We start from the raw sequence: 27,538 nt of genomic DNA, 5'->3' as shown, positions 1-27,538 counted from the left end.
AGATGATGATGATAACCATTCCTTGTGGGATCTCAATTAATCAAAGTTCCAGTTTGTTGAATGTATATGAGTTGCTTGTTGTGCCTTTTGTCTGCATATTGTAGTTTCCTCAAGGAGTCAGATCTGGAAGTTTCATGAAGTAAGATGATGTTGACTATCTTTGTATTCATTTTTTCTTATGGAGCACAGCAAGACCTGTAATGTTCCATGAGAGGATCGAATTGTGAAATGCCCTAGCCTGTTTTGAAGATAAGACTTCTGATCTTTTTGTTTCTTTTTTCTGATTTCTAATTTTTCTCTTTGTTTTTGCAATTTTTCTGATTTTTGATAAATTTTGCATTCAATGGAATTCAAACTGAAAACTGGAAATAGCATTCCTAAATCTATGAAATTTAATCATTTCTTCAACTGAAACTAATTTCGCATTTCAAACAATTTCTTGACATACCCAGTCAATGCCTAGGGTTGCCATGTAACAGCAATAGTCCAATGCCTAGCTAGAAATGTTCCCTGCAGATGTGGGAAGGATGGCTGGCAAATCTTATTTGTTACAGACCTGTTGGGATCTGGAAATCAGGCTGGTACAGCTTGATTGACATCTGATATTGAACCTGAAACTGCATTCCTAAGCCCTCTTTTGCCATGGAAAGTATGGCCTGCTCCTGGGGAGGTACAGCCTGTCTATGGACCTTCAAACAACTACGATCTGCAATTTTGTCCTTCCCAATCTGCCCTTAAAACCTGTGCTGATCTCTCTGAATTCTTCTTCAAATCTGAAAATGTTTCGCTCTCCTGCAACTCCTGAATTGGAGTCACCTGCACAATGCCCTTGGGTGGTCTCTCACACCTGCAAGCATTCTCCTTCTTGACAGTTTTCGTTCTTAATAGATCTGGAATATGGCTGCAAACCCTTTTTCTTCTTCTCTCCCAAAATTGATCGATCAAAATGAATAATGAATAATTGCCAAATGAAGTTACAATGTCCTTTTAATTGCTTGTCCAAAACCCATGTGTAACTTGCCATTATTCCTTGTTTTTGAACTTTATTCATAATCCCCTCCTAATTTATTAATTTGACTATTGTCAAATGGGGTGGTCACTTATTAATAGTTTATGTGACTTAATAAAGTCACTTTATTAACATATCATAAAGTAACTTTATAATTATTTCATAAAGTCACTTAATTTTATAAAGTTTTTTTGGCTTGGTGCACTTAATTTAATAATGTTACTTTATAATAGAGTAACTTTAATTTGTTTAAATAAAACATTAACATTAACTTAATATTAACTTTACTATTTATATATTTATTTGTAATCATCAACTGGCCTCTTAGAACTGGAGACAGTTGTGCACCTTTGGTGAATTGGTGATACCTAAAAATAACAGTACCTCCTAAAAAATATGATGCTGGCTTTGAGCTTTCGAAACACCACAAATGACCCCTTGTAAGGTCCCCCAGTCCCGGATGGGTTCCCTATCTATTATGTTAGCCTATGGGAACCTTTGCTAATAGGCTAACCTTGCTAAAAATAGAGTGCCTAGGATGTTGTAATATCTGCTCACTCTCCCACGTAGCATCCTCTACCGACAGGTCCTTCCACTTTACCAGATACTTCGTAATGACTCTCTGTCTCAATCTACGCTCTTTGGTGTCAATAATGGCTTTTGGGATAAGAATCAATTTCCCCTCTTCATCCAGATGTGCTAAGACTATGGAAGGAACCACTCTATGTCCCAACGCCTTTTTGAGGCATGACACATGGAACACATTGTGCACCTTTCTCTTTGCTGGCAGTTCCAACTCGTAATGTCCTAGAAATCCTAAATGGCCCATAGTACCACGACTTTAACTTCTTTCTCCCTTTTTCTTGAGAGTGGATTGATGATAAGGTTGCAACATCAGATACACCATGTCACTCACCTCAAATGAATGCTCAACTCTTCGCTGATCTGCATACCATCTTTGCTGATTTTGTGCCTTTTGAATATTCTCCTTCAAAGACCTCATTATGTCTTGACTCTCCTGTAGTAGGTCCTTGGCACTAAGTACTCTGCTATCCCCAAGCAGCAAATCCAAGAAGCTCGGTGGCTTATACCCATAGAGGGCCATAAACAGTGACATCTGTATAGACATGTGGTAAGCTGTATTATAGCAGTACTCACACAAATGTATCCACTTAACCCATGCCTTCTACTGCCCTGCGATGTAATTTCTGAGGTATCCCTCCACCCACTTATCAACAATCTATGTTTGTCTGTTAGTCTGTGGGTGGTAAGTAGTGCTTGGAGTGAGCTCTATCCCACTGAGCCTGAGTAACTCCTGCCAAAAATAATTCATAAATTTGCTGTTGCGGTCACTGACTATGTTCCATGGCAACATGTGGAGCTTGAAGACCTCTCTAAAAAATAAATCAGCAACCTGTGCTATCGTGTATGTAGCTGAAATCAGAAAGACGTGAGCAAACTTCGCGAGTCTATCAACCATGACGTAGATACAGTCCCTACCTTGGGCCTTAGGCAAGCCCATAATAAAATCCATAGAAATGCATTCCCACTTCCGATTAGGAATGGGTAGGTGCTGTAGTAATCTTGTTAGTAAAGAGTGCTCCTGTTTGTTTTGTTGACAAATAGGACACTCCCTCACATACTGAAGAACCTCAGATTTGAGGCACTTCCATGTGAACCGTTCTAGAATCTACCTGTAAGTTTTGAAATACCTTGGGTGTTCTGCCATGGGAACATCGTGGAAGGCTCTCAATATCTTCTTCTTCATCTCTGATCTTGGTACTAGAAAAATCCTCCCTTCGTAAATGATGAGCTCATTCATAACGGAGTACCTATCATCATGCATTGTACCATCAATGATGCTTGAGGCCCATTGGCCCTTGGCATACTCAACTGAAATCCACTCTTTCCAATGGAGCACAAGTGGGTTCTCCTCGATAAAGCGTCAACAATGACATTCTTCTTACCTTTGACGTAGACAATGTCAAAGTTGTAAGCCTGTAGCTTACTTACCCACTTCCGTTGCCGGTCATTGAGGTCTCGCTGATTTAGGAAATGTTTTAGGCTATTGTGGTTTGTCTTACTTACAAATTTGCTGCCCACCAAATACTGCCCGAATTTAGCCAAAGCATGCATTATGGCTAACATCTCCTTATCGTATATGCTGTAGCTCTGTTCTGCACCCCTCAATTTCTAGCTCTCAAATGCTATTAGGTGCATATCTTGCATCAAAACCGCAACAATTCCCTCTCTTGAAGTGCCACACTCTAGCTCAAAAGGTCGAGTGAAGCTAGGTATGGCAAGAATTGGACATGAACTCATCAACTACTTAAACTGATCAAAACACTGCTATGCTTGCTCTGTCCAAACAAAATCCCCCTTCTTCATCAAGTCTGTGAGAGGTGCTGCCTGTTGTGAGAACCATTTGATGAAGCGACAATAGAAACCACAAAGCCCAAAGAATCCCTTAAGCTAGCTGAGATTCTTGGGTGGAGGCTAGTCCAAAATTGCCCGGATTTTATTTGGATCAGCTCTAACACCCTTTGAATTGATGATATGCCCCAAATATAGCAACTTCGTCATACGAAACTCACATTTGGACTCCTTGGCATACAAGGACTCCCTCTTCAATATACTCAACACCTCCTCATGGTGCCCCAAGTGCTCATCCCAAGTATGGCTAAATATCAATATATCATCGAAGAAAATGAGGACAAACTTCCTCAATTGATGCTGGAAAACCTTGTTCATATAGGACTGGAAAGTGGTAGGTGCATTAGTTAAGCCAAAAGGCATAACCACGAATTCATAATGCCCACAATGACATTGGAATGCTGTCTTCTCCACATCCTCCTCCTTCATTCGAATCTGATGATATCTGGATCTCAAATCAATTTTGAAGAAGAAACATGCCCCATGTAGCTCGTCTATCAACTCATCAATGCGAGGATTGGGATACCTATTTTTTCATAGTCTTCTTGTTTAGAGTACGATAATCAATGCACATATGAAATTCCCATCTTTTTTCTTGACCAAAACCACAGCCAATGCAAAAGGACTCTTGCTGGGTTGGACGTGTCCCATCTCGAGCAGCTCCTTGATAGTTTTCTCTATTTTATCCTTAAGCCGCTTAGGGTGCTTCTATGGGGTGATGATAACTAGTTTGGCATCCTCCAACTCGATGATATGCTCTATGCCCTTGTCTGGGGGTCTCCCAGGTGGTATATCACTAAGCACCTTATTGTGTTTTGGCAAGAGTCCTTGGATGTCTGGAGGATAATCTTGCTTCTACTACTCCACTGTTGTAGGCATCACCACAGACTCCACAACCCACTCTACCTAGTCATGTCTGATCAATCTGTCCATCCTCCTAAAAGAAACCACACAAAGACGCCCATCTGACATCCCCCTCAACACATGTTTCCTACCATTTACCTCAAACTTCATTTCCATTGTTTGCAAGTTGAGGTAAAATTCCCAATTGCTTGAAACTACTTCATGCCCAATATAACATCCATCTCACCCAAACCAACAACATAATAATTAGCCTGGAACTCATAGTCATTGAGCTGCATGGTAAGGTTGAGGATCCTTTTGGTACAAGTGAGAATGAAACCATCAGTAACTCTCACTCTAAACCCCTCAAACTTATCTGTCTAGAGTGCACACTTAGCCACAAGTCCATCAATGAAATTGTGCAAAGCACCCGTATCAAGAAATGTGATCACTCGTTGTCCCCTCAAGACTCCTCTCATCTTGAAAGAACCTTCTTTCGGAATGCTAGAGAGATGTACAGGGGGCTTATCATCCTCTTGCTCTTTTCCTGACTCCTCAGATGCACTTTCTACTTCGCTATCACATGTTTTAGTATGCTGATCTGAGTTTTCAGAATTAGTTTCATCCACGGAATATTACTCCAGTTTATTAGCTTGTCCTTTCAAAGGGCACTTATGACTAGTATTCCACAGCCCCTTGCACTTGAAACATATTTTTTGCTTCTCAAGTCATTAAGTGGCCCAATATCAGCTTTTTGGAAAGGTCTCTTTTGCTGGTCTGACCCCTTTTGAAAATGTTTCTTGTCCTTATTGTTAGAAAAAGGCTTAGATGAGAATGTAATATCCCAGTAAATTTTTTGTTTTTGTTTTTAGACCAATAACAATTCATCCACAACAAGTAACCCGTTAAGGTTAGAGGAATAAGCCAAACAATTGAAAAGGAACCCTTCCACCTTTTGTTCACCGAGAGCCCAGACTGGGAGGGTGAGAGCATACGGTGTTCCGGGGATCGTTAGCAATCATAATCAAATTGAAAATTACAATGCATGGGCGGCAAGCCAGCCCTTTCTGCTTATCCAGCAGGATAGAAACAAAAGCTCTTGGCGGTAAACCGACCAAGGGAAAATTACAATAAACTGAAGTTCAATCACTCTACCGCATATTTCAGCGGGAGGACAGTGCATTAAGCTATCACTCTACCGCATATTTCAGCGGGAGGACCATTGAATTGGACTTATCACTCGACCACTTATTCAGCGGGAGGACTGATTACAAAACTGAATTACAAACATACAGGTGGCTGAGCCATCCTCTTCCACTTGTTCAGCGGGAAATACAACATAGAATGAATTGGTCAGTACTACTGAAGCAATTCTTACAATGATAGAAATGTGAAAGGAGGTAGAAGGAAGTACAAATCTTATGAATTCACTAACACATTCTAACCAATAATACTACTTGCTGTTCTGAAATCAAATTCAAGGAAAACGCAGAACCAGCCATCCCAAAACCCACTAAATTGCTTGTAACTCACTCAAAACCCCATAGAATCATGCCAAATCAGAAGCAAATGAAGCATATGACATAAGCAAACAAAACAATACCTCGAAACTGCAACTGAAGAGCACCAACAACAATGTACACATCCCAATGCAATTCTGGAAATGGCGTTTTTGCTGAATAGTTCGGTTTGCAACTAAAAATTGGAGAGTTCTCCAAATGCCACGCCAATATAGGAGACTTATCGTCTCTCCGGTATGCTTCCAACGAGCCCTCACCCAGAATGATGCATTCAACACACAGGCAGCTACGAGCAAAATACACTTTCAGCCGGCACACACCAGCAACACCAAAACCACTAGCAGCACACAAATCTTCACCAACACACTCAAAAATCAACAAAAAGCTCACAACTACGCACCACAGCTAGGAGTGATGTCTCACACTCGAAACCGGAAGGAAGGATCTAGGAGGTATTCACCCTCGAAGAATGTCTGGAGTCATTCCGACAGCATAACAATATATTTTCTCTGGATACCAAAATGAGAGCCCAAGTCACTTATTTATAACTTTTTGCCAACCAAATTCAAATTCAAATGCACTCCAAATACGCCCAAACCAAATGCCATTCCATTTCATCCACATTTAGCATTTCATTTCATTTCATTTCATTTCCTTGCACAAGTTCGCCCAATTCACATTCACCCAAAATTGCCCTTTTTAATAAATATAAGTGTCATAAAATAAAGTGTAAAGTGGGCACCCAACTATGACTTCCAATTAAAAAATATTACTAAGGCAATATACTTAGAAAATCGCTCCATTTGCCTTGAGTTATAATTTACTTATTAACACCATGACGACCCCCTTGAAGTCATGCAAATTTCGCCCAAATAGACTTAGGATAAAATTAATATTTTCTCCCTTCCTAAGTCGTCCATCCATAAAATAATCAAATATTAATACCTCATGCCTAAGGTATTAATATATTAAAATACCTTCTCCTCAAATATTGATTATTGCCAAATTGAGTCGGAGACTGAAGTGCTAGAAATCACCAAAACTGAACTGAGTTGGGGCTCTGAACTGAACTGCCAAAAATAGTCATCTGAGCTAAGCTGCAGAATCCTTGCCAAGAATAGCACCAAAAAATGCTGGAAGACCAACTGCTCAAGCTGACCTGCCGGAAATAGCCATCTAAATAGGCCAGCTGACATTCTGCTAAAAATAGAACTGCTAAAAATAGTACTTACTAAAAATAGCATACTGCTAAAAATAGTAAGTGTTTCCAAAGTGATTTTAACCATATTTTGAACAGCCGTCGCACTTACTAAAAATAGTAAGTCAGGAAAAAGTCATCCGATGCAAATGCATGTCAAACCATCCTGAAGCTCTCTGAAAACCCAGAAGGAATCTAGAATCCAAACTATCAAACTCCCACATATACCCCCTGAAAACACCAAAGAAACTTCCTAGAAAATAGGAAACCCTAATTCTCCTTTCCAAATAGCCTACGGGTCTCCGGAATAGGCCAATGGACCACTGAATGCACATCACTGAGAAGGGGACATTACAGAGAACTTGCTCTTTGGGGCAACAAGTTCCATACTACTGTCCTTCATGGCCTCCCGTAAGGTCAGTGGATCAAAAGCCTTAAGCCAACCACATAAAGGCTTTGAGAGCCCCTCTATGAAGAGTACTACCAAGCTCCTCCCGGAAATGCTAGGAACCATCATGGACAAGCTCTGAAAATCAGCTATGTAGTTCTCCAATGATCCATACTGCTTCAGCTGTGCAAGTTCTTTGAAATACTCCTTTGGGTCCTTCGTGTCAAAATGATTGACGAATCTGTTTGTGAACTCATCATAGGTGGTAATGTGATGATGATCCAATGTCACCACATTGTAATACCACCGCTCATGTGCCACGCCATCAAGATGAAGTGTGGCAAACTTAATTGCATCCTCTTCAGTCATAGATCTGAGTGACAAGTAATTATCTAGCTTCTGGACCCATGATCTTGTAGTACACCTGCCACTGCCATCATAATGTGGCAAGCTAAGCTTGCTCACAACCTGCTGTAAGTCCCTCTGACCCTAGGGTAATCTATACTTTGTTCTTGCTGTTGCACCTGGTCTCCTCTTTTGGTTTAGGAACTGCTCCAACAACAACATGTCCCTGATCTCAGGTGGAAGGGTCATGTATTCCGCATAGTGGAGCCCAATCTCGTCTGCTAATGATCCTTGATTTGGCGTTTGCTCTGGTGTGGCTGGTGGTGTCTCCCTACGCATAAAGGTAGGCTGTAAGGGTCTCAAAATTGCACCTGTAGATTGGTATGCCCAACTGGAGTAGTATTCTGACCACCACTTTGAGTCCCATTGAACTCACCATTATGTGTGGTGTGCTGAGAGGTATGTTGCTTAGCAATTTTCTGTCTCATCTACCCCAACAACTATGACATCATGTCCATCATGCCCTTTGCCTTTCTCCGCCATGGCACCTGTGATGCTCTCACTATCACTAGATAGAGTCCTGTTAATACCAAGAATTCCAAAGACTGTTTCTCCCTCTGGAACCTGAGGTGGCTGCCACTGAACGTGATGTTCTTCCCTAGTGTAAGTCTGAAACTCTTTGTCACACATCAAGAAAACCCCTTTTTTTTTCCAGGATGGTAGGAAAAACTGAGCTTTGATACCACTGAAATGCCCTACCCTGTTCTGAAGATAAGACTTCTGATTTTTTTGTTTCTTTTTTCTGCTTTTTGATTTTTTTCTTTGTTTTTGCAATTTTTCTGATTTTTGATAGTTTTCGCATTCTCAGTTTTTTAAACTGAAAACTGAAAATGACACTTCTAAGTCTATGAAATTTAATTATTTCTTCAACTGAAACTAATTTTGCATTCAAACGATTTATTGACATGCCTAGTGAATGTCTAATAATCCAACGCCTAGCTAGAAATGTTCCCTGCAGCTGTGGGGAGAATGGCGAGGATGGCTGGCAAATTTGATTTGTTATAAGATCTGTTGGGATCTGGAAATCAGGCTAGTACGGCTTGATTGACATCTGATATTGAACCTGAAACTGCATGGCTAAGCCCTCTTTTGCCATGGAAAGTACCACCTGCTCCTGTGGAGGTGCAGCCTATCTTTGGACCTTCAAACAACTATGATCTGCAATTTTGTCCTTTCCAACCTGCCCTTAAAACCTTTGCTATCTCTCTGAATTCTTCTTCAAATCTGAAATTTTTTCACTCTCCTGCAACCCCTGAATTGGAGTCACTTGCACAATGCCCTTGGGTGGTCTCTCACACCTGCAAGCATTCTCCTTCTTGAGAGTTTTCGTTCTCAGTAGGCCTGGAACATGGCTGCAAACCGTTGTTCTTCCCTCCCAAAATTGATCAATAAAAATGAATAATGAATAATTGTCAAATGAAGTTACAATGTCCTTATAATTCCTTCTCACATTTAACTTGCCATCATTCCTTGGTTTTGAACTTTATTCATAATCCCCTTTTAATTTATAATTTGACTACTTGGCGGTCACTTATTAATAATTTTTGTGGCTTAATAATGTCACTTTATTAATATATCACAAAGTAACTTTATAATTATTTCATAATGCCACTTAATTTTATAAAGTTACTTTAATTTATTTAAATAAAACATTAAAGTTAACTTGATATTAACATTAATATTTAAATATTTATTCGTAATGATCAACTGGCCTCTGGGAATTGGTGATGGATGTGCACCTGTGGTCAACTGGTGATGCCTAAAAATAACAGTACCTCCTAAAAAATAGGAAGTTGGCTCTGAGCTTCCGAAACGCTACAAATGACCCCCTGTAAGGTCCCCCAGTCCCGGATGGGTTCCCTATCCATTATGTCAGCCTACGGAACCTCTTCTAATAGGCTAACCCTGGTAAAAATAGAAAGTGCCTAGGAAGAAGGGGACATTACAAATTGTTTCTATGTTTCATTTTGTCACTTTGGTCTTGGCTTTGGTCTCCCAGATCAGCTCCTTGCTATTATGTTTCCTGGATAGATTTTGCATAATTGGATCTCTTAGGATCTGGTGATGATTCTCTTTCTCTTGCTGTTGGTGATTTCGGGAGTTCCGGAATGAGATCATGTGTCTCTTTATGGCGTTATGCTTATGGTTTTTGCCATTCTGACCTCCTGTAGTGGATCTTGATATATCTGCAGTGGAGGTATATTGGAGAGGTTGCTTATTGTTTGATCTTTGAACTATTAATAGTATCTGTCATACCTGCTTTGGTTTTCTTCTTGAGAGTTTGGCTTGCAGGTTGCTCATGATTTGATTTTTGAACCTCCTGAATATTGTCTATAGCTTCAGTATCAAGATCTGCATTGCAGCAAAAGGATTTGCCTTGTTTAAGTGAACTGCTGTTTTTTCGTAAAATATGTGTTCAAAATTTATCATGTGTATAACTGTTGTTTGGTTTGGTTGATTCTATGGAGATCACTTGGGGCCTGTTGTTGCATGTCTGCCTTGGTGTAGTGTTTTCTTCTATCTAGATGTTGTCTGATGTTGCTGTTCTATGTTGTTGATATTAGCTGTTTGCTCTATGGATTCTTGGGAAAGAAATACCCTTGCAGGTTGCCCATGTTCAGGGCAAAGTCTTCACCTAAATGAAATATCTTCATAATCAGTGGCCCATTCCCATTCACTCCTTCCCATCAGTAGAATGTCTGTGTCGGGGAAGTGTTTCTCCAGATTTATTTTGACATAAATGTGGGTGTAGTCAAGCACTCCAGGGCTTCTGATGTATTCACATATGGCTCATTTAATTTTTCTGTGAGTATTCCTAGAAGAATTCATTCGGCAAAAGGGGGAGTCTTAACAGAAGATAGAATAATGCTTGGAAGATCCTTTGTTTGATTAGAAGTTGGGAATTAGCGTTTCATAAAAACAGCCCCATTTTCTCATCAAGCCACCCTTTGGAAAGTCTGATCCTTCTTGTGCCTGGAGAATTCAACCCTGAAATAGCATTCTGGAATTATTAAAATTTACACAGCCTGAGGGTATTCAGTTTTCCTGGACCCAAGCCTGCAAGGCACTTGGCTCAGGAAAGGCTCCTGCAAATCTATAGTTCAGAGCTCTTTCTTTGAAAGTCACAGTCTGTTCTCCATTGCCTCCACAGGGAATACAAGTTTACCCAAGTTGACAAGGCCCTTGGCATAGGAATGGCTCCTATGAATCTATAGTTCAGAGCTCTTTCTTTCAAATTCACAGTGTGTTCCCCATTTCCTTTAGAGGAAATCTGAGTTTAGAAGGTGTGCCTATGTGTAGATATCAATCCATTATCCTTGGAATTGAAGGAAAGGCCTGACTGTCCTCTGAGGGTAGCAATAGTTGAAATTCAGCAGATCTTCCTTGCAGATCTATTGTGTTAATTTGAAACTGCAGTTCTGAAATTTGGATTTCCAAATAGGAAATCTTGATAGAAGGCTATGGTGTTCTTGAGGGGGCAGGCCAATGTCCCACTCAGCCTAGGAATGGATGAAGGACATATATATCTGTAACAAGGAGAAACTGGTTCGGGTTCAGTAGGGAAGAGTACATGGACAAAGAAGGGGGAAGAGTTTAGTTTTTCGGGAAAAATGTATCTAGATACATATAGTGTTCCTATTCAAATCATAAGAACTGTACATTTAGAGAACACTATAAATGTAGGCAGAGGACTAATTATGTTAACTAGGAAAATTTAGGAAAAGCTATGCCAAGTACAAATTGAGAGGTCCAATATCTTGTTGAATCAATCAACTTACTGGTATTCCAAGATTAATTCATTAACAGTATTTGTATAGGAATTAGTATTGCCAAAACAATCTGGTGGTGGTAATCAACAATAATTACTTTTATTATTTGGATTCTTCATCATTAATATCTTCCTGCAATGTACACATGACATAAACCAAAGTTAACAAGGTGTTGGGACAAAAACTAAACCAACAGCATTAGTTTATAAATCTATGAATGTTCCCTGCATCCACTACATAAGTTGATTCTTGTCTTAGCTAGAATGTATGCTGTATTATTGGGTTTTCTTAAATGTATTTGAAGATAAATGGAAAAGATTTATTTGTTTACATTTGACTCCTTTTTCTTTGGTATTTAAATTACTAAGAATTTGCATCTGTTCCCATGTTTGTGATTTAATATATGCATATTTTTACTCTCCTTGATTTCAGAAACAAGGCTTGAGGAAGTTGCTAGCTTATTTAGGGCCTGGTTTCTTGGTTGCAATTGCTTATGTAGATCCTGGGAACTGTGAGTAAATTTTCCATGCACATTTGATCTGATTGGAATAACTTTTACTCTTAATTTTCTTTGGAAGACACTGAAGTATTTTTTTTCTGTCACTTTCTTGCAGTTGAAAGTGATCTTCAAGCAGGTGCTCTTTATAAATATGAGGTTAATGCTCTATTTTTAACGGATGAAGAGCGTTTTTGATTTCAAGAAAATAAATATATTGCATTGGGTAATTGATGAGATGGCAAGTGAATATATGGTACCATGTATTTCATAATGTTATCCAATTTTTTTTATACAATTCCAGGGATGGAAATGGAAGTGCATAAAATTGGACATATTGAGGGCAGGGAAAGGTTGTATTAACAAACTGCACCTATTTGACAATAATTCAATTCATATATTTACTTGACCAATTTGTTGTACCCATACTGTTTTTCTGTTATGATGACAAATTTTAAGCAAAAATCCCATGTTTCCATCAAACCTAAGAGTCATGTTTCAAACTTCGTTCCATTGGTCCATGTTTTTGTTGTCTTTTTCTCTGTCTTAATGCAGGGAAATGAAAAGAAATTTGGGATGTGTTTAGAGAGGTGAAGAATGAAGATTGATTAATGGTGACAGAAAGTTAACAAAGGCAGGCACCAAGTTTGTTTGAAATCAAAATATGCAAAGCATGGAGTGTTGATAATGGAGTGCACATTACTGAGGGGGTGGGTAGGGGGCGGGGGATGGGTGAATCAATATAACACAATTTTTTAACTTTTCAACACTTAAACAATCACAATGATATCAATCACAATAACCACACAAGATTCACACAATAAAGAACACACGATTTTATGTGGAAACCCTTGTGGTAGAAAACCACAACACAATATTGCTTATATATAAAATCTTCTTACAACTTTGTAGGCATCAACCCACAGGAGACACCAATCACCTTAACAAAGAAGATTGCAAGTGACATGTCTGAGTGTGTTGATTTCTGTTTAAATTCACAATTACTGCACAATATCTTGGTCCTTCCTTGGACAGTAGAACATAAGGTTTCACAATTCGAGAATGATCCATCAGTGGTTGGCAGAAAACACTGGCTAGAAGGAATACAAAATTTAAGAGAGGAATTGCTATCGTACTGAGAATTGCTTGCCAAGCAAAAGTGATTTAATATTTTTGGATAAAAATTGCAGATTGGTTTTCATTGCATGGCTTAGAGAGAGGATACAAAATTTTCAAAAGAAATTGCATAGAGTATTGTTCTATGTTTGTCAGCTCCTAAAACTAATTCTATTTGCCAAAACGGTGGCCATACTGGGACGTGGGTGGGAAATTACATTTGATAAAATCATGATAGAATGTCTAAGTAAAGGAATTACTATTAGTTTCTTAAAAAAAGTGCAAATTTGTGAAGATGAGGGCTTACCTGTATAAAGAAAATATCAATCAAATTCTTATCCTAAATTCACAGGGTATAGGTACATGTCCAGGTAACAAATTTTGTTCAAAGTTTGCAAACTAAAATCATGTATGGACACACATCTCTGCAAAGGGTGACTGGAATAACTAAAAAATAATTTCTCGTGCTCTATAAGGATGCGCTTAGCAGAAGGGTTTCTGATTTCTGCTAAAATAGGTCAACTTGCTAAGAAGGGATAACTAAGCTTTATAGACGTGTTCTTTTCCCTCACTATTCATGTCCTTTCAAATGGTTAAATCAGCTATAAATAGTAGCATTTAGTTAAAAGGTTGAAGTCAGCTCTAAATAGTAAATTTGAAGGAAAAAACAGAATTCTTTAACTGGTCAACTGAGGTCAGAAAACAAAAGATCAATTGCTGGAAACAGTATCGATTAGTATCAATTCCTCCCTTCATCAGCAACATAGCAGTGGAGCAGAGCAGGGTTGAGTATCAGCAGTATTTTGACAACCTTCAGCAGGCTTACATTGTTTTCATTACTTTCTGTCATCTACAGTTGTAATCTTTTTTAGAGGTCCCCATCTATAAGGGTTTTCATCAAAATCAGCAAGTTTTCAATTACCATCAGAAAGTCCTTCATATCAACAGTAAATTTTATCCATATGTCACTATTCCATTCTTCTAAGCTGCTATGATTTACAATATGACAATATGACAAATCTATCATCTGATAATAATTTTCAGATTCATATTAGGGTTTTGTCATGATTTCAACAAGACTTGTACTAACCAAAAACTAGATATCAGCAGATGGCATCGTCGTATTGCCTCTGAATTGACAAATTTCAATATGTTTTCCAGGTTTTAAGATACAATATTAAGAACAAACAATGAGAAATTCTTGCTTTCATTCTTAACTCAAATTATTTCATGTTCAATAACTTGATTTACATCAAAGGAAATCACTGAAGAAATTTGGTGTTGTAAAGTTACCAAAGCTGACAAGGGATAGATACTAGAATTCATAGAGCAAGACTGTCAGATTCAAGATCTTATCAGAGGGTTTGTTGAAGGGTCAGTAGGGATAAGGGTATTCAAGTTCAAAGCATCAAAGTAGAATTGTCAGAATGCTAGAGTTTCAGTGCCATCAAAAGATTTGTGATGATTAGAACCTTTATTAGAAACTGTAGAGCCACATGTCATGAGGTCTATTTTCAGATCTCTCGTCATTCAAGAGATGTGAGTTCTAGTGTTAGTTTGTAGTAATCTTTATTAATACTCTAACTAAAGATTGCATGAGTTTAGAATCAGTGGATAGAATTTTGTGGTAAAGCTTGCATTGCATGCAAGCAGTTTGTTGTTACTGTGGAAGTTATTTTTTATTATATCTAACTATAACTTATGCAAGATTGGTGAAGGTATCAACTTGCATCATTTGTCCATGAATGGTAATGACAGCGACCTTATAAAGATTAACCACTGAACTTGAAGATAATAAACATTCTTTATTGGCCACTATGATAGTGAAGGTCACTGTTTTTTACCACCTAGCGCTGCTACAATGCATTCCTCTGCTGCATTACTCCTTCATTTGTCAAGTCCTCTTTGCTTCATGGTTCATGCTATTTTGACCTTCTCTGTGCATATGACAGTGTACTCTTTTCATTTGACATCATTTCTGCCATCAACATATGACAACATTGGCTTTTGCTTGCTGTCTGTTCATTCATTGAGATCCCTTGCAATCGGGTCTCTAGGAACCGATTGCAAGTAAACAAAGTGTGTCTCCTTGTAGTCGGGTCCTAAATACCCGATTGCAAGTATTGATCTTGCAAAGGAACAATGCGAGAATAAGATTGTGTAGGTCAGGTCTTAAGACCCGACCTTCATGTGAAGTTGTAGTACTTGCAATGCTGGACTTAAAACCCGACTTGATATTGACAAAAACGCACAACCAAAGGGACTTTAGTTGCAGTCGGGTCCTAAATACCCAACTGCAAGTGTTGTAGGTTCGAACTTGCATTTCGGGTCTTAAGACCCAACTTGCAAGTAATATAACACAACTTGTAATGATGCTTCAAAGACTCGACTTTGCAAGTAACTTGTAATCGGGTTTCTAAGACCCTACTACAAGTAAAGTTAACTTGTAAAATGAGCAAAAAGTTCCTACTTGCAATGACAACAAAAAGTTCCTACTTGCAGTGACATCAAAAAGTTCCTACTTGCAATGACAGCAAAAAGTTCCTATTTGCAGTGACATCAAAAAGTTCCTACTTGCAATGACAACAAAAAGTTCCTACTTGCAGTGAGGAACTCAAAACCCGAAATTGCACAAAAAGTGAGGAAAATGAAAGCAAAAACCAACCAAAACTTGGACAACGATGACAAACACACCCACCAATGATTTGTCATTAACAAATATGATTTTTAACCTCATAAAACGTGGCTTAGAGCTCAAAATTTGTAGGGGTTGTCAATTTTTTGAAAGTTCAAAAATTGAGGCAACAGTTGGCTTTGACTGGGGACTTCCTTCGATCACTGGAACAGTTGAATGGAGAAGAATCCAAAACTCTAAGTGCCTTTATCATCCATTGGGTTACAGAGTCGAGCAATAAAGATATAGACGACAAGGAGGATGATATGACTGACACAAAGCAAACCAATTGAAAACAAGACGCAGACTTGTGCAACCGCACTTATTGAAAAAGGAAACTAACCTAACTTATTTAACTAACCATGGAAACCCTCCTAAATGAAACCATTCACGGGCTCACCAAAGTAGCTCCCTTTCCTCAGTAGCTTGCAATGCCTTGCATGATCATAAGCAACCAACCAATTGAAGCATGAACAATTGTACCATAGCTTGATGCATTGCTCATTGAAAAAGATGAACAAATTCACCTGACTCCTCAAATAAATCACACATACTGCTGCTCCAAAGTGGATCAATGAATTTGGACTGCCCTTGCTCGACCATAGATGCATGCTTTATCCCTTCTTCCATTGTATCTTCATGTTTAGGAGCAAGTGTAACCTTTGAGGAATTGTCAGCTTCCAACCAAGCTAGATGTCTTATAGGACATCCTCTTGAAAGGACAAAAACAAAACTCGTCTTATTGATTCCACCTTTATCAACTGCTTCTTCAACCACAACCTCATGGTGATTGGAATGACTTATCTCAAAGGGTTCAAATGAAAACAGGGCTGCATTGCTTACTTCATTATGCTGTTCACAAACTTCAAATTTGGGAGATATTTAATTGTCATCAAGACCTAAACAAAACTCCTCTATTATTTATGTGAAAAGGTCTTCATCAAGCTCCTTGCTAGCTTCTTTATGCATAATATTTTCAAGTTCATGACCTTGAAATATAGATTCATTCTTTTCATCTTGTTCAACTTGACTGGCATCTTCATGCGTAACCATCTTTTCACATCTCATGATATGATTGTCCTCATTTACTAGCACCTTGGAAAAGTGGCCTTCAACCTTCTGCTTGTTATTGCCCATCAAGTATTGTCTTTTTTTTTTGTTTGACAACTTTCTGGTACTGCATAAACCAGATATGGGAGTCGCCAGCTATGTTTGCTTCCTCCTCTTGGAAGAGATTAGCAAGATCACTTTGTTTAGTTTCAAAATTCCTCATTGTTGCATTTACTGGTGGTGCTGCAAGAGCAAGCCCTTCTAGTGGTGAAGGAAGCTTGACCTGATTTCTAGCTAATAACTAGGAGCAGTATTTGGATATGGCCTCCTTGGAATGTCTTTGTAAGGGGAAGAGAATACACCTTGAGCTTTTTGCTTTTTGCTTTTTGAGGACAAGCAACTCATTAGCCAATTGCTGCACCATGGGATCTCTTCTCTTGGTAGACTATCATTCCAAAGGAGAATTTTCTCTGGATCCATTTAACTCTATCTTTATCTTACCCACAAGGATAATATTGTATTCAATCTCAATTGCCAAGGTTTGTGTTGCTGCAAGATTAACCGGAGTTGCTCTTCTCAAAAACAAAATTACCTCAGGCACATGAGCATTGACAAAGAAGCACTTCAAATTTTCAGCGGTAGGTTGAGCAACAGTTGGAATTCTATTAGACAACTTGTTGAATCTAGCCACAAACTCTTGCATGGGTTCCTGTGACTCTTTTTTGATTTGAGTTAGCTGCGCTAACAATGCATGCACATCCTTAGTAGGCTTGAACTTTTCCTCAAACTTTGTTCTAAGAGTAGTCCAATTGGTGATGATCTTTGGTGCGAGGTGGTAGAACTAGTCAACAGCAGCACCTTGGAGAGTTTCAATGAAAAGTCTCACTAAAATATTCTCATCTTCTACACCAAGCACACAACATGCAATATAAAAGGCAGCTATGTGCTCATCAGGATGCTGTCTTCCATCTCCAAAGAACTTGGGAAAGTTCTTCCTCGAACAATTAGGAAGAGCATGTAATGGCGGAGTTAGTTTCAACGGACCAAAAGCATTCCCCCAAGGACTTTGAGCAGCCATTTTACATGTCCCAGGTGAAAGCTTGACAAACTTCAAGAAACCAAAAACTGTTGGTTGAAAATTTTGTACACTTGGGGAGGTGTGCAGAGTTGTGGTTTTAGCCACAGTGTGTGAGTTAAAAACTCTCTTAATTTTAAGGGAAGGCTCCCCCTTTCCTACTATTACAAATTAACTATGATATATAAGCACTAATCTAACTTGGGTGGGACAACATCCTTTTCTCTTTCTTCAGAAAAGATGATTTTCCTTTCTCTTTTCAGAAAAGAAATTGCAGTTAAGAAGAAAATATAGCAACTTAAGAAACTTTAACAATTACAAAGATGCTTATGCGAAAAGGAAGTGAAGTTTCCGTGAAAGCCCAACAAAGCTCAAAGTCTTTACTTATCTACTGTCCTATCTACCTTTTAGAATGATTAGTATGACAACAATGTACAACTTACAACAGCTCAAAGTTTGTTAAAAAGAATACAATGGAAGAAGCTACATGGCCTTCACATGGCTGTCTAACCCATAGTCAATTAGAATTGTTCAATCCCAAGTGGTCCACAACTCACTGATGGTTCCGATGGCTAACATGCACAACATGCAAACCTAGGGGCCAAACTCTAGGAGACACACAAATGACATATATTAACATGCACAGACATGCAAGTCCACATGTACCCCTCTCCAGAGTAGCCGAAAACTCCTGTTCCCCTCCTAGGGTGCGCGTATCCCCGTATCCAAAACGGATATGTATCTGATACAACTCGGATACACGTTAGATATTGTACCCATGCATGCCCAAAAAACCTTAATTTCAAACTGTGCCAAGTACTTTGTGATTTGATTTTTTCAAAATTTGAGATAAATCTTCTTAAATTTAATTTAAAATAACTTCACTCATATATATTTTAAAAAAAATTGGTATAAACAAAACCTACACCAAATGAGAATTATCTTCCAATGCAATTCTACTATTTTTGCATATTGTAAATTGTTAAATCAACTTATAATTATTTATGTAGCAATTATGTGTCTATATTGCTTTTGAAGTAACGAAAATCTCCTCTAATAACTTGGAAAATTGAGTTAAACATGTGTGTTTTTTATGAATGTCATATCAAACCCTATCCATATTGGGTGTTTTGAGAAATGACCATATACGTATCCAATACTGTATCCGTGTCCATGCAACTTTGCTCCTCTCCCACAGTGGATGCCCAATTTGAATATTCCTCCATTATTGCTTTATCCTCAGCACTACTGATTGTGTACATCCTGTATGAGTGTAATTACATTTCATAAATAATTACAAATAAATATTTTCTCCATCTTGTCTCGAGGCGTCTAAGTACACTTTCCAAAAGTTGTGGAGATACATGAAAATGACTTAGGATCACAAGGTTAATGTCACCTTATCCTAACAATGTGACTTTCAAAATTTTCCAAAAGGGGCCAAACCAACTTGAGAATGTTTTCTAATTTCTAGTTGGGTGAGACATGATTATAAATGGCATTAATGATGACTATTGAATCTCCTTCCATATTTATTTTTGATATTCCACATTCGGTAGCAACTTGGAGACCCAAGAGAAGGGAGTGAGATTTTCTAATTTCCAGTTGGGCGAGGCATGATTATGAATGGCATTAATGATGACTATTGAATTTCCTTCAATATGTATTCTCGATATTCTACATTCGGCAGCAACTTGGAAACCCAAGAGAAGGGAATGAGATTTTGCCTCATTTTTTTCTTCCCTTGATCAATTTCTTAGAGGCCACTTTGATGAGAAATCAAGAGCAATCGCAAATAACACATTGAGATCTCAAAGCTCTAGGGTTACTCTTGGCAGCTTCTTCAAAATTGTCTCTGAAGATTCCTGGAGGTGGGAATAAATTTCACAGAGCCCTTTAATGGTGTTTGCAGTTGAACTTGTCTTGACCCATTAATGGGAGGAGTATCTAGATGCTTATAATACGACACTGCATATAAATTTTAGGAATGCTAAGAAAATTGTAGATCAATATTCGTCTCTACTTACACTAAAATGCTACACCTCCAAATAATTCTCTGTGTGGAACAAACACACACACACACAATGCGTGTAACACAAGAACATATGATAACGACAGTTATATTTGTATTAGTATAGTGCAATGCTTGGTATAGGGAGGATCTATCAGATTAGTGCCCTTACCCCAACTATATTCACTACACCAAATGGTTGTTGGTTGGGGCAGAACTGCTAGATCCAGCTATACAGAGCCATATTTATTTGAGTTTTGTGATGAATGCAAGTGACTTGATTTGTGAGAATGCTCAATATTGGTGACTCTTAATGTGAGATGTTAATAAGATCCACTCATTAAATTAATGTATGATTAGGTAAGCTTTTAGCTTCTTTTCATTTTTGGATTTTGCTTTCTACTTGTGCTTGGTCTTATCCATCTAGCACACATCCTCATTATTGTATACTTAGTTGATATTAATGAAGATTGTGAAGTCCTAGTTTTGAAAAGAAATTGACTCTTCATTTTTAGGTATTGTACAATTTAGGTAACATTCAGTTTGAGTAGTTGATGGGATCCATTCTTGTAACTATTATCTATAATTAGTTAATCTTTTATCTTCTTTGCATTTTTCTTTTTCTTTTTACCTCCTCTTTCTGCATTTGCCTAGTCTTATGTAGCTAGTACATGTTCTCATAATTGTGTATATATTTAATCCAAACTAGTGAAGAGTGTAGAATATCAGTTTTGGCAGCTATCTCCATTTGTTTCTCTTTGTTGTTTGTTTTCTCTTTTACTTTTTCTGTGCATAATGAGAGGGCTATTAACTTATTTCAATTGGCATTAGAGCTTTGTTTCTTCACCTACTGAAATTTTGTCATAATTTTTCTTTATAATCCCACCCTTTGCACAAACCCTCCTAGATTGTTGACAATCCATAATCCTATAGGTTGTTTTTGGGCATGCTCACCACATCTAAGTTTTTGTTACTGAGTACATCTTTTTCTTGGGGGATAGAGGTGTTGTGCCTGATTGCTGCCTTCACTTTTTGATAGTTCTAGCAGTTCTAAAAGGCTCCAAACCCTCTTCTCTTGAACCTAACTTATACTTGATTGGGGTGACCATTCTCCTCTGATTTTGGGGATTCACCTTCTTGGGAGTTAGGTGGTCAATTCCTCTAATTGTGGGTCTATTTCATCAATGATCTTCCTTAAAAAATAATAATTTGTTTCTTTCTATTCTTCTATGTTCCCTGCCCTAGAAGCCATCATTTGTTCAAAAACATATAACCAAAGATATCTATTCATTCCCTAATGTAACCCTTGGGGCTTACTGTTACCTCAACAAAAATTTGCTTTCATTTAAATTTGTAATTAGTAGTTGTAATTTTAGTCAATGACAGTCAGGTTATCCTTCTTGTCAAATTACAAAGATTTTAGGATTGGCTTCTACTTCATCCACCAAGAATGTTTCTAGATTGCTGATATGTGAAGAATGCCAAATGAAGATGTTCAAATTTTTGATAGCTTGATGGTGCGAGCACAAAGTTGTCAAATTGCAAAGATTTTAGGATTGGCTTCTACTTCATCCACCAAGAATGTTTCTAGATTCCTGATAGGTGAAGATTGCGAAATGAAGATGTTCAAATTTTTGATAGCTTGATGGTGCAAGCACAAAGTGAAAAAAGATGGTGGGTTGAAGTGCATAAAAAATTGAGTTAGGAATTAGCATGCCATATAAGTGGCAGTGACTTTACAAACTAATTAAGAAAAGATGGACTCACAAAGCCGAGTGCAACTTTACAATGATGACCAAAGTGGCAAAACCATATGTGAAGTGTGCCCAAGTGATTGGAGATTGGCAAATGCAAATCTAAAACTCTGCCCAGCCAATAAAGATAAACCATCACACATGTGCTGGCTAACTTGAAAAAGAGGTGACAAAAGTGGTAGACAAATGGAAAAATTGTGACAAAGAGGAAATGTATCTAAGTATTTGTGAATGTTGCACTTTTTGCCTGGTTGCATCAATACAAAACCTGGCTGCACATTTGATAACACAACACCAATTTCAAAGGTAAACAAACAAGGTAAATCATATTTTTGAAGGGGCTCTGCCATGAGAAATGGTGGTTTGAGTGGTGATATTGTATAAAAAGTGCAAAAATGCATGGAACAAAGTAATGAAGCTTGCACAAGTTTTAGGTGACAAATCCAGAAGAAATATGCAACTGAGGAAGTCAATGAAAGGAATTAAGTAAAAGTTCTGCTTGTGGCTTGGCAATGTGAGCACATAAGTGTGACTCAAATTGGCTAACATGTTATAAAACCATGCCCAATCTAAAGCAAGTTTAAAACAAGAGTGTTTTTTAGTGGCGAATCTTTGCCTTTTGGCGAATTCTGTGATTCCATTTTCCCGGAATTGGCGAATAGTATTGGACAACACGGTGGCCAAATTGCCCAGAATGTCGGCGTTAATGGTCCAATGTATTTCAGATTCGCCATTGACCACATATCGTTTTATGTGGATGCCTGTTATATTCGCTTGGAATCACTAGGACGTGGGTATTAGATCACCTCCCTTATTCGCTAGAAATAGTAACATGACACTGTACCCAGGACCTATTTTGCCAATGGTTAATTGAATCTTCATTGCACGCGCCAACCCATTTCGCCAATTGTTAAATTTTACGTAAGTGTAATGAGACCCAGTTCACCAATAACAATTAAAACATTATAAGCATTCGAGGACCCATTTCGCCAAATTCCAATGCATATAGAGTATGACACCTACATACAAATCGGAGGGCCAATAAGATGCATTTTCAAAAGCCCGTGGAATTCGCCAAAAATGGAATCATGGATTGATATAAATACAATTGAAAGTTTGAAGTAGTCTTCCTTACAATTTGTTCGTGTCTGATTAGTAAATTTCGGAGCTCTCGATTCACATTGCGCAATTTGAGTTGGAACCTTGAAGTTGATTGTAGGGTGGAGGGCCAGAGTCGCAATCCTGCAACACAGGCCCAGACATTCCTGATTGCTGATTCAGAGAATTGAGAAAGCGTAAAGGTGAGTAATCATTTCTTCATACTTCATAGTATTAGTTTTAATTCGTAGTGAGAGGTCAAGATGTTAGACAATAGTGAGACTCCTCAGGATGGTGAAGGGATTGAGATGTCAGACAAGGGTGAGACTCCTCAGGGCAATGAAGGGATTGGGAGGCCAGACAAGGGTAAGACTTCTCAGGGCGGTGAAGGGATTGGGAGGCCATCAAAACGCCCAAAACTTAGAGATACTACCATAAAGTCTTACTTTGGAATTGGCAAAGTTTCTGGTCCATCAACTTCTGTAGTTGCAGAAGCCATTCATAGTAGCTCACCACCACCACAAGGTGGGATTGTCATTGAGTTAAATGCGTCAAATGAGGATGACAATATCGGCACGAGAGAAGATGTTGTAAGGGATACCCACAATGAGATAATTCACTTGGATGAAAATGCTAGCATTGAGGATGATGTTGGTAGGAAGAAAAGAAAAAGAAAAGTAAAAATGGGGCGGGAGTGGGAAATGACAAGGAGCTTTAAGCTTGATTGGGTAGCAAAGTACCCATTCATTGAACCAGTGGCAAACAAGGAGCTTTAAGCTTGATTGGGTTGCGCCATACCTTTGTGACATGTTTTCAACATTCATAGGTACCACTTCATCCCTTGTAGCATGTTCATCAAATTCCTCATAGAGATTTTTACAAACCTCATTTATGGATGAGTCAATCGGTTCTTCTCTTTTTATTTGCAGCTGATATGAATTCTTAGCATCTTCAGCTTCATCCAGAATACCCATAAATTGGGTGAAGGTAAACATATCCTGTAGATTTTTTGGAAGGGAGCAATACCCATGATAGTTGCTTATGACTATATCATTGAATGTTTTAACAGGGGGCCTCCTTGTACTTTTAGATGTAGTTGTATCTCTAGTGTGTCTTGAACTCTTTGAAGGTGTTTGATCAAATTCCCTTCCTGCTTGTTTATTTTTACATAACCCTGTCATGATGATTCTTTTTATGTCCAATTGAAAACCAAATCCAATCACACCAAGTGAATGCAATTACCACCCCATAGGTTGGCAGGATTATGCTCTGATACCACTGAAAGATCCCAAATGGATCCTTTTGCTGTTGCTGCTGTAAATTCTTAATTAAACATACTATATTTTGTAATTTTCCGGTGATCTTATAGAATAGACAGAAGTTGCAGAAAGGGATTGTTTCTCTTTGGGTTTGGATGTTATAAGTAAAGTAATTGATAAATAGCAACTACTGTGAAATAAAACAGTAAACAATGTTCATATGTAAGAACGCTTAAGCAATCTGAAAATACTGCAAATCATACCAGGCAAATAACCTAGTTTTGTATTCAGCAAGAATCCATACATTTATTTGGAGCTGTTCTCAATCTGGATTGATGCCACATGGAGGAATATTACTGGCAACGAACAAGGAAGACCAAAGAAGCTGAATACAACCCTTCAAGCCAACATACAAACAAGGCGTGGTTGCAAAGGAGGCGTGGAAGCTGTTGCAAATCACGTGCCAGCTGAAATAGACCAGCCGCCCTGTTGAAACCCCCAATATGCACGCTGAATCTTCAGGCCAAGATGTGTCTTCTACCTCTGACAATCTCTGTGCAATCCTGGATAAATCCACTGTCAACTCCTACTGAGGGCTATGTCCCAAGAAGCTCAGACCTGGGGTTTGCGTCCCAGACCAAAATCACTCTTCCAGAGCAATTCCCAAATTTGCAAGTTTCAAAATGATCAAAGATGCTATCAATTAGGTTTTCATCTCCTTATAACTCCTTTCCCTTTGCAAGTTGAACCCTAAAGAATAATAAAGCTTGCACTTTATAATTAAAGTGACACTTTCCCAATTATGGCGTCAAACTGTAGAAAAATATCACTTTATTGCGAATAAATAGCTTCAAGCATCCAAAAAGACTTCAGGAGTTGAGAATCATGTAGCAAAGTTCAAGACCTTTCCAACGAGCTATAACACAGGCATATCAAACCAGATGAAGCCAAAAACCCCTTATTACTCCGAAATGGCTATATACATAGCCTTATTTTAATTTATTTAATCACTAACCTAGGAAATATTTAAATATATTAAAATATTTCCATAGATCCAATAATAGCCCAAAATAACCAACCAAACGTGAATCTGACTTTGTCACCTGTCTGTGACTGATGCCGGACAAGATGGGCCAACTGGCAGTCCCATCCCTAAAATCTAGGGATGCTCCTAGAAACTAGGAAACACACCCAATCTTCCTGAAACTGAAACCATGGTACGGTCCCGTGGAACCTCAAATATGGAAACTGCCACAACCTCCTAAAATGTAGGGAATCGCCCTAAAAAGTAGGAACCTCTCTCCAAACACCTGTAACTGCTCAAAAGGATCCTGCTCTACTCCTTGGTTCCCCAGGTGGTCATTCAGTCAACTGCCAGTTCTCCCTAAAAAATAGGAGACCTCCCTAAAAAGCAGGAATTGTCGTCTGAAGGTCCAAAACGGCTCACAGAGCCCCTGCAAAGCTCCATGACCCTCAAAATGAGTCTCCTAACCATGTCATTGACCTACGGGAACTCGAATGGTAGGTCAACCCCTGCTCATCTCATGTCACCTAGAAAAGGGGACATTACATGCTTGGCATTCACTGCATGGCCCATCGAATGAATTTAGCATATAGAATTGTAAGCAATTTCCCTACAGTGTCAAAAGTTGAAGATCTGGTCCACGAGCTCCACTCATACTTTTGCCGAAGTCCTAAACGTTTTGTAGAATTTCAGATTTTTGCAGAGGAAGTAACAGCAGGAAACAAGCTTCTTAGGGATGTTGAGAACATATGGATCTCCTTGCATGGACCAGCGGAACGAGTTCTAACAAAATATCAATCCTTGATCAGACTAATGTACGAGCAACGTCTCACAGTAGACAAAGCTCCTGATCTCTTACATAAGTTAAGTGATATAGAGACTCTGTTAACTTTAGCTAGTCTTCTCTCCATGCTGGATTCAATGAAGAAACTTGTTAAGAAAGCCCAAGACAGAGCTATGTATATCAATGAGTATAGCACTCTACGTAAAATGACATGCTTGGCCCTGGATGGTCTATATTCAGATCTAACAGGGCGAAGCCCAATTTTTTTAGGTGGCAGATAATTACAGATTTGAATCATGCTGAATTTTTTTACATTTCAATGCAAAAAATGAGTTATGTGTCTTTGTAAAAGGATTTTAGATACCAATGCACCAATCTAAGACGGGCAAGTGAGGCAGAGCACTACCAGTTAAAAAGGAAGATTTTGACAGGATTGTTAAATCTATTAGTGATAATTTGAAGTCTATTGCATACGAACTTTCAATTGAGATTCATGAAAGATTCCCTCGAGAAGACATACTTGAAGCCATGGGTTGTGTGTATCCTCAATTTTGGCATTCATTTGGAGATAATTCAAATGACGCAAAGGTGTTTCATAAAAAACTAGAGGAATTGATATTGACATTTTCAAAAGATGCATATTGCAATGGATAGCCAATAGAAGGAATTTTAAATTCAGATTATCTTAAAAAACAATGTAAACGCTTTGCATTGTGTATGAAACAGCAGTTGGAAAACTTCGAGAATCCATTTGAACCTGGATCAATAACAAGGCTTTGGAAAAGGATAGATTAGAGTGAAGTATTGCATACTTCAATACCAAAATATTTCAAACTTGCTGATTTATGTCAAACAATGATATTGGGTTCGGTGGAAGATGAGAGTTTTCAGTGCATTAGAGCTTTTGAAATCACGAGAGTTCTCATTGGAAGATGTAGAGGGTGTGGATGATTGTCCTGCGGGTGCCATAGGGATAGGAACCAAGGTGGTTTGTTGAGTAGGAGCTTCTGGGAAGAGACGCATTGGAGGCGTTGGAGCTATCTTCCCAAGCTGAATCAAACAATTTTCTGCTCTTATGGCTACGTCATATGCACCCGGTAAAGAGGCTCCACCCATCGATTGAATCATAACAGCGACATCGCTGTTGAGAGCTTTAAGATAATACAAGAAGGCATGATTTGGAGATGGCTTCACTAGAGCAAGAATTCTACTCCATGTCTTATGGAATCTGAAATTGAAATCTCCCATGAACTCATGAGATGCCCTCTTGATCGTAGTCAACTGCTCCACAAGTGATATGTGATCACTTTTGTCTTCGAAATGGTTGCATAACCTCTCTCCCAATTCATCCCAATTGTGAATGGAGCTAGACGACAACCCTCTATACCACTGCAAAGCTTTGTCCTTCAAAGATGTGGCTAAGAGTTTGACAGCAACATCATCCTCAGTGATATTATGAATGGAGCAGATGTTTGCAATGTCTTGAATGTGCTCAATGGGGGTAGTAGCTATTTCACCAATGAAGTATGGTATACTCTTCAACACAGCCACTGGTATGTCATTCCATTGATTCAAAATAAGGGGACTCCCCCCATTGAAGGAAACAAAAACCTGATTTCTTGCCATGTGAA

General features: G+C 38.5%; 1 protein-coding gene across 5 annotated transcripts in view; it reads left to right on the top strand.

Moving 5' to 3' along the window:
- LOC131065753 (metal transporter Nramp6) overlaps positions 1–27,538 on the top strand; it is a 212,720-nt gene that overhangs the window by 33,892 nt on the left and 151,290 nt on the right. For all 5 annotated transcript variants that reach the window (XM_058000381.2, XM_058000380.2, XM_058000378.2 and 2 more), the window contains exons 2-3: positions 11,999–12,077; positions 12,181–12,221. In XM_058000381.2, coding sequence (XP_057856364.1) covers positions 11,999–12,077; positions 12,181–12,221 — 120 coding nt within the window. The remainder of the gene's footprint in view (positions 1–11,998; positions 12,078–12,180; positions 12,222–27,538) is intronic.

This window comes from Cryptomeria japonica, chromosome 7 (assembly GCF_030272615.1).
Source record: "Cryptomeria japonica chromosome 7, Sugi_1.0, whole genome shotgun sequence".
In the NCBI taxonomy this organism is placed as follows: Eukaryota; Viridiplantae; Streptophyta; class Pinopsida; order Cupressales; family Cupressaceae; genus Cryptomeria; species Cryptomeria japonica.
The sequence above is the reverse complement of the archived record's forward strand: the minus strand, read 5'-3'. Positions and strand labels throughout refer to the sequence as shown.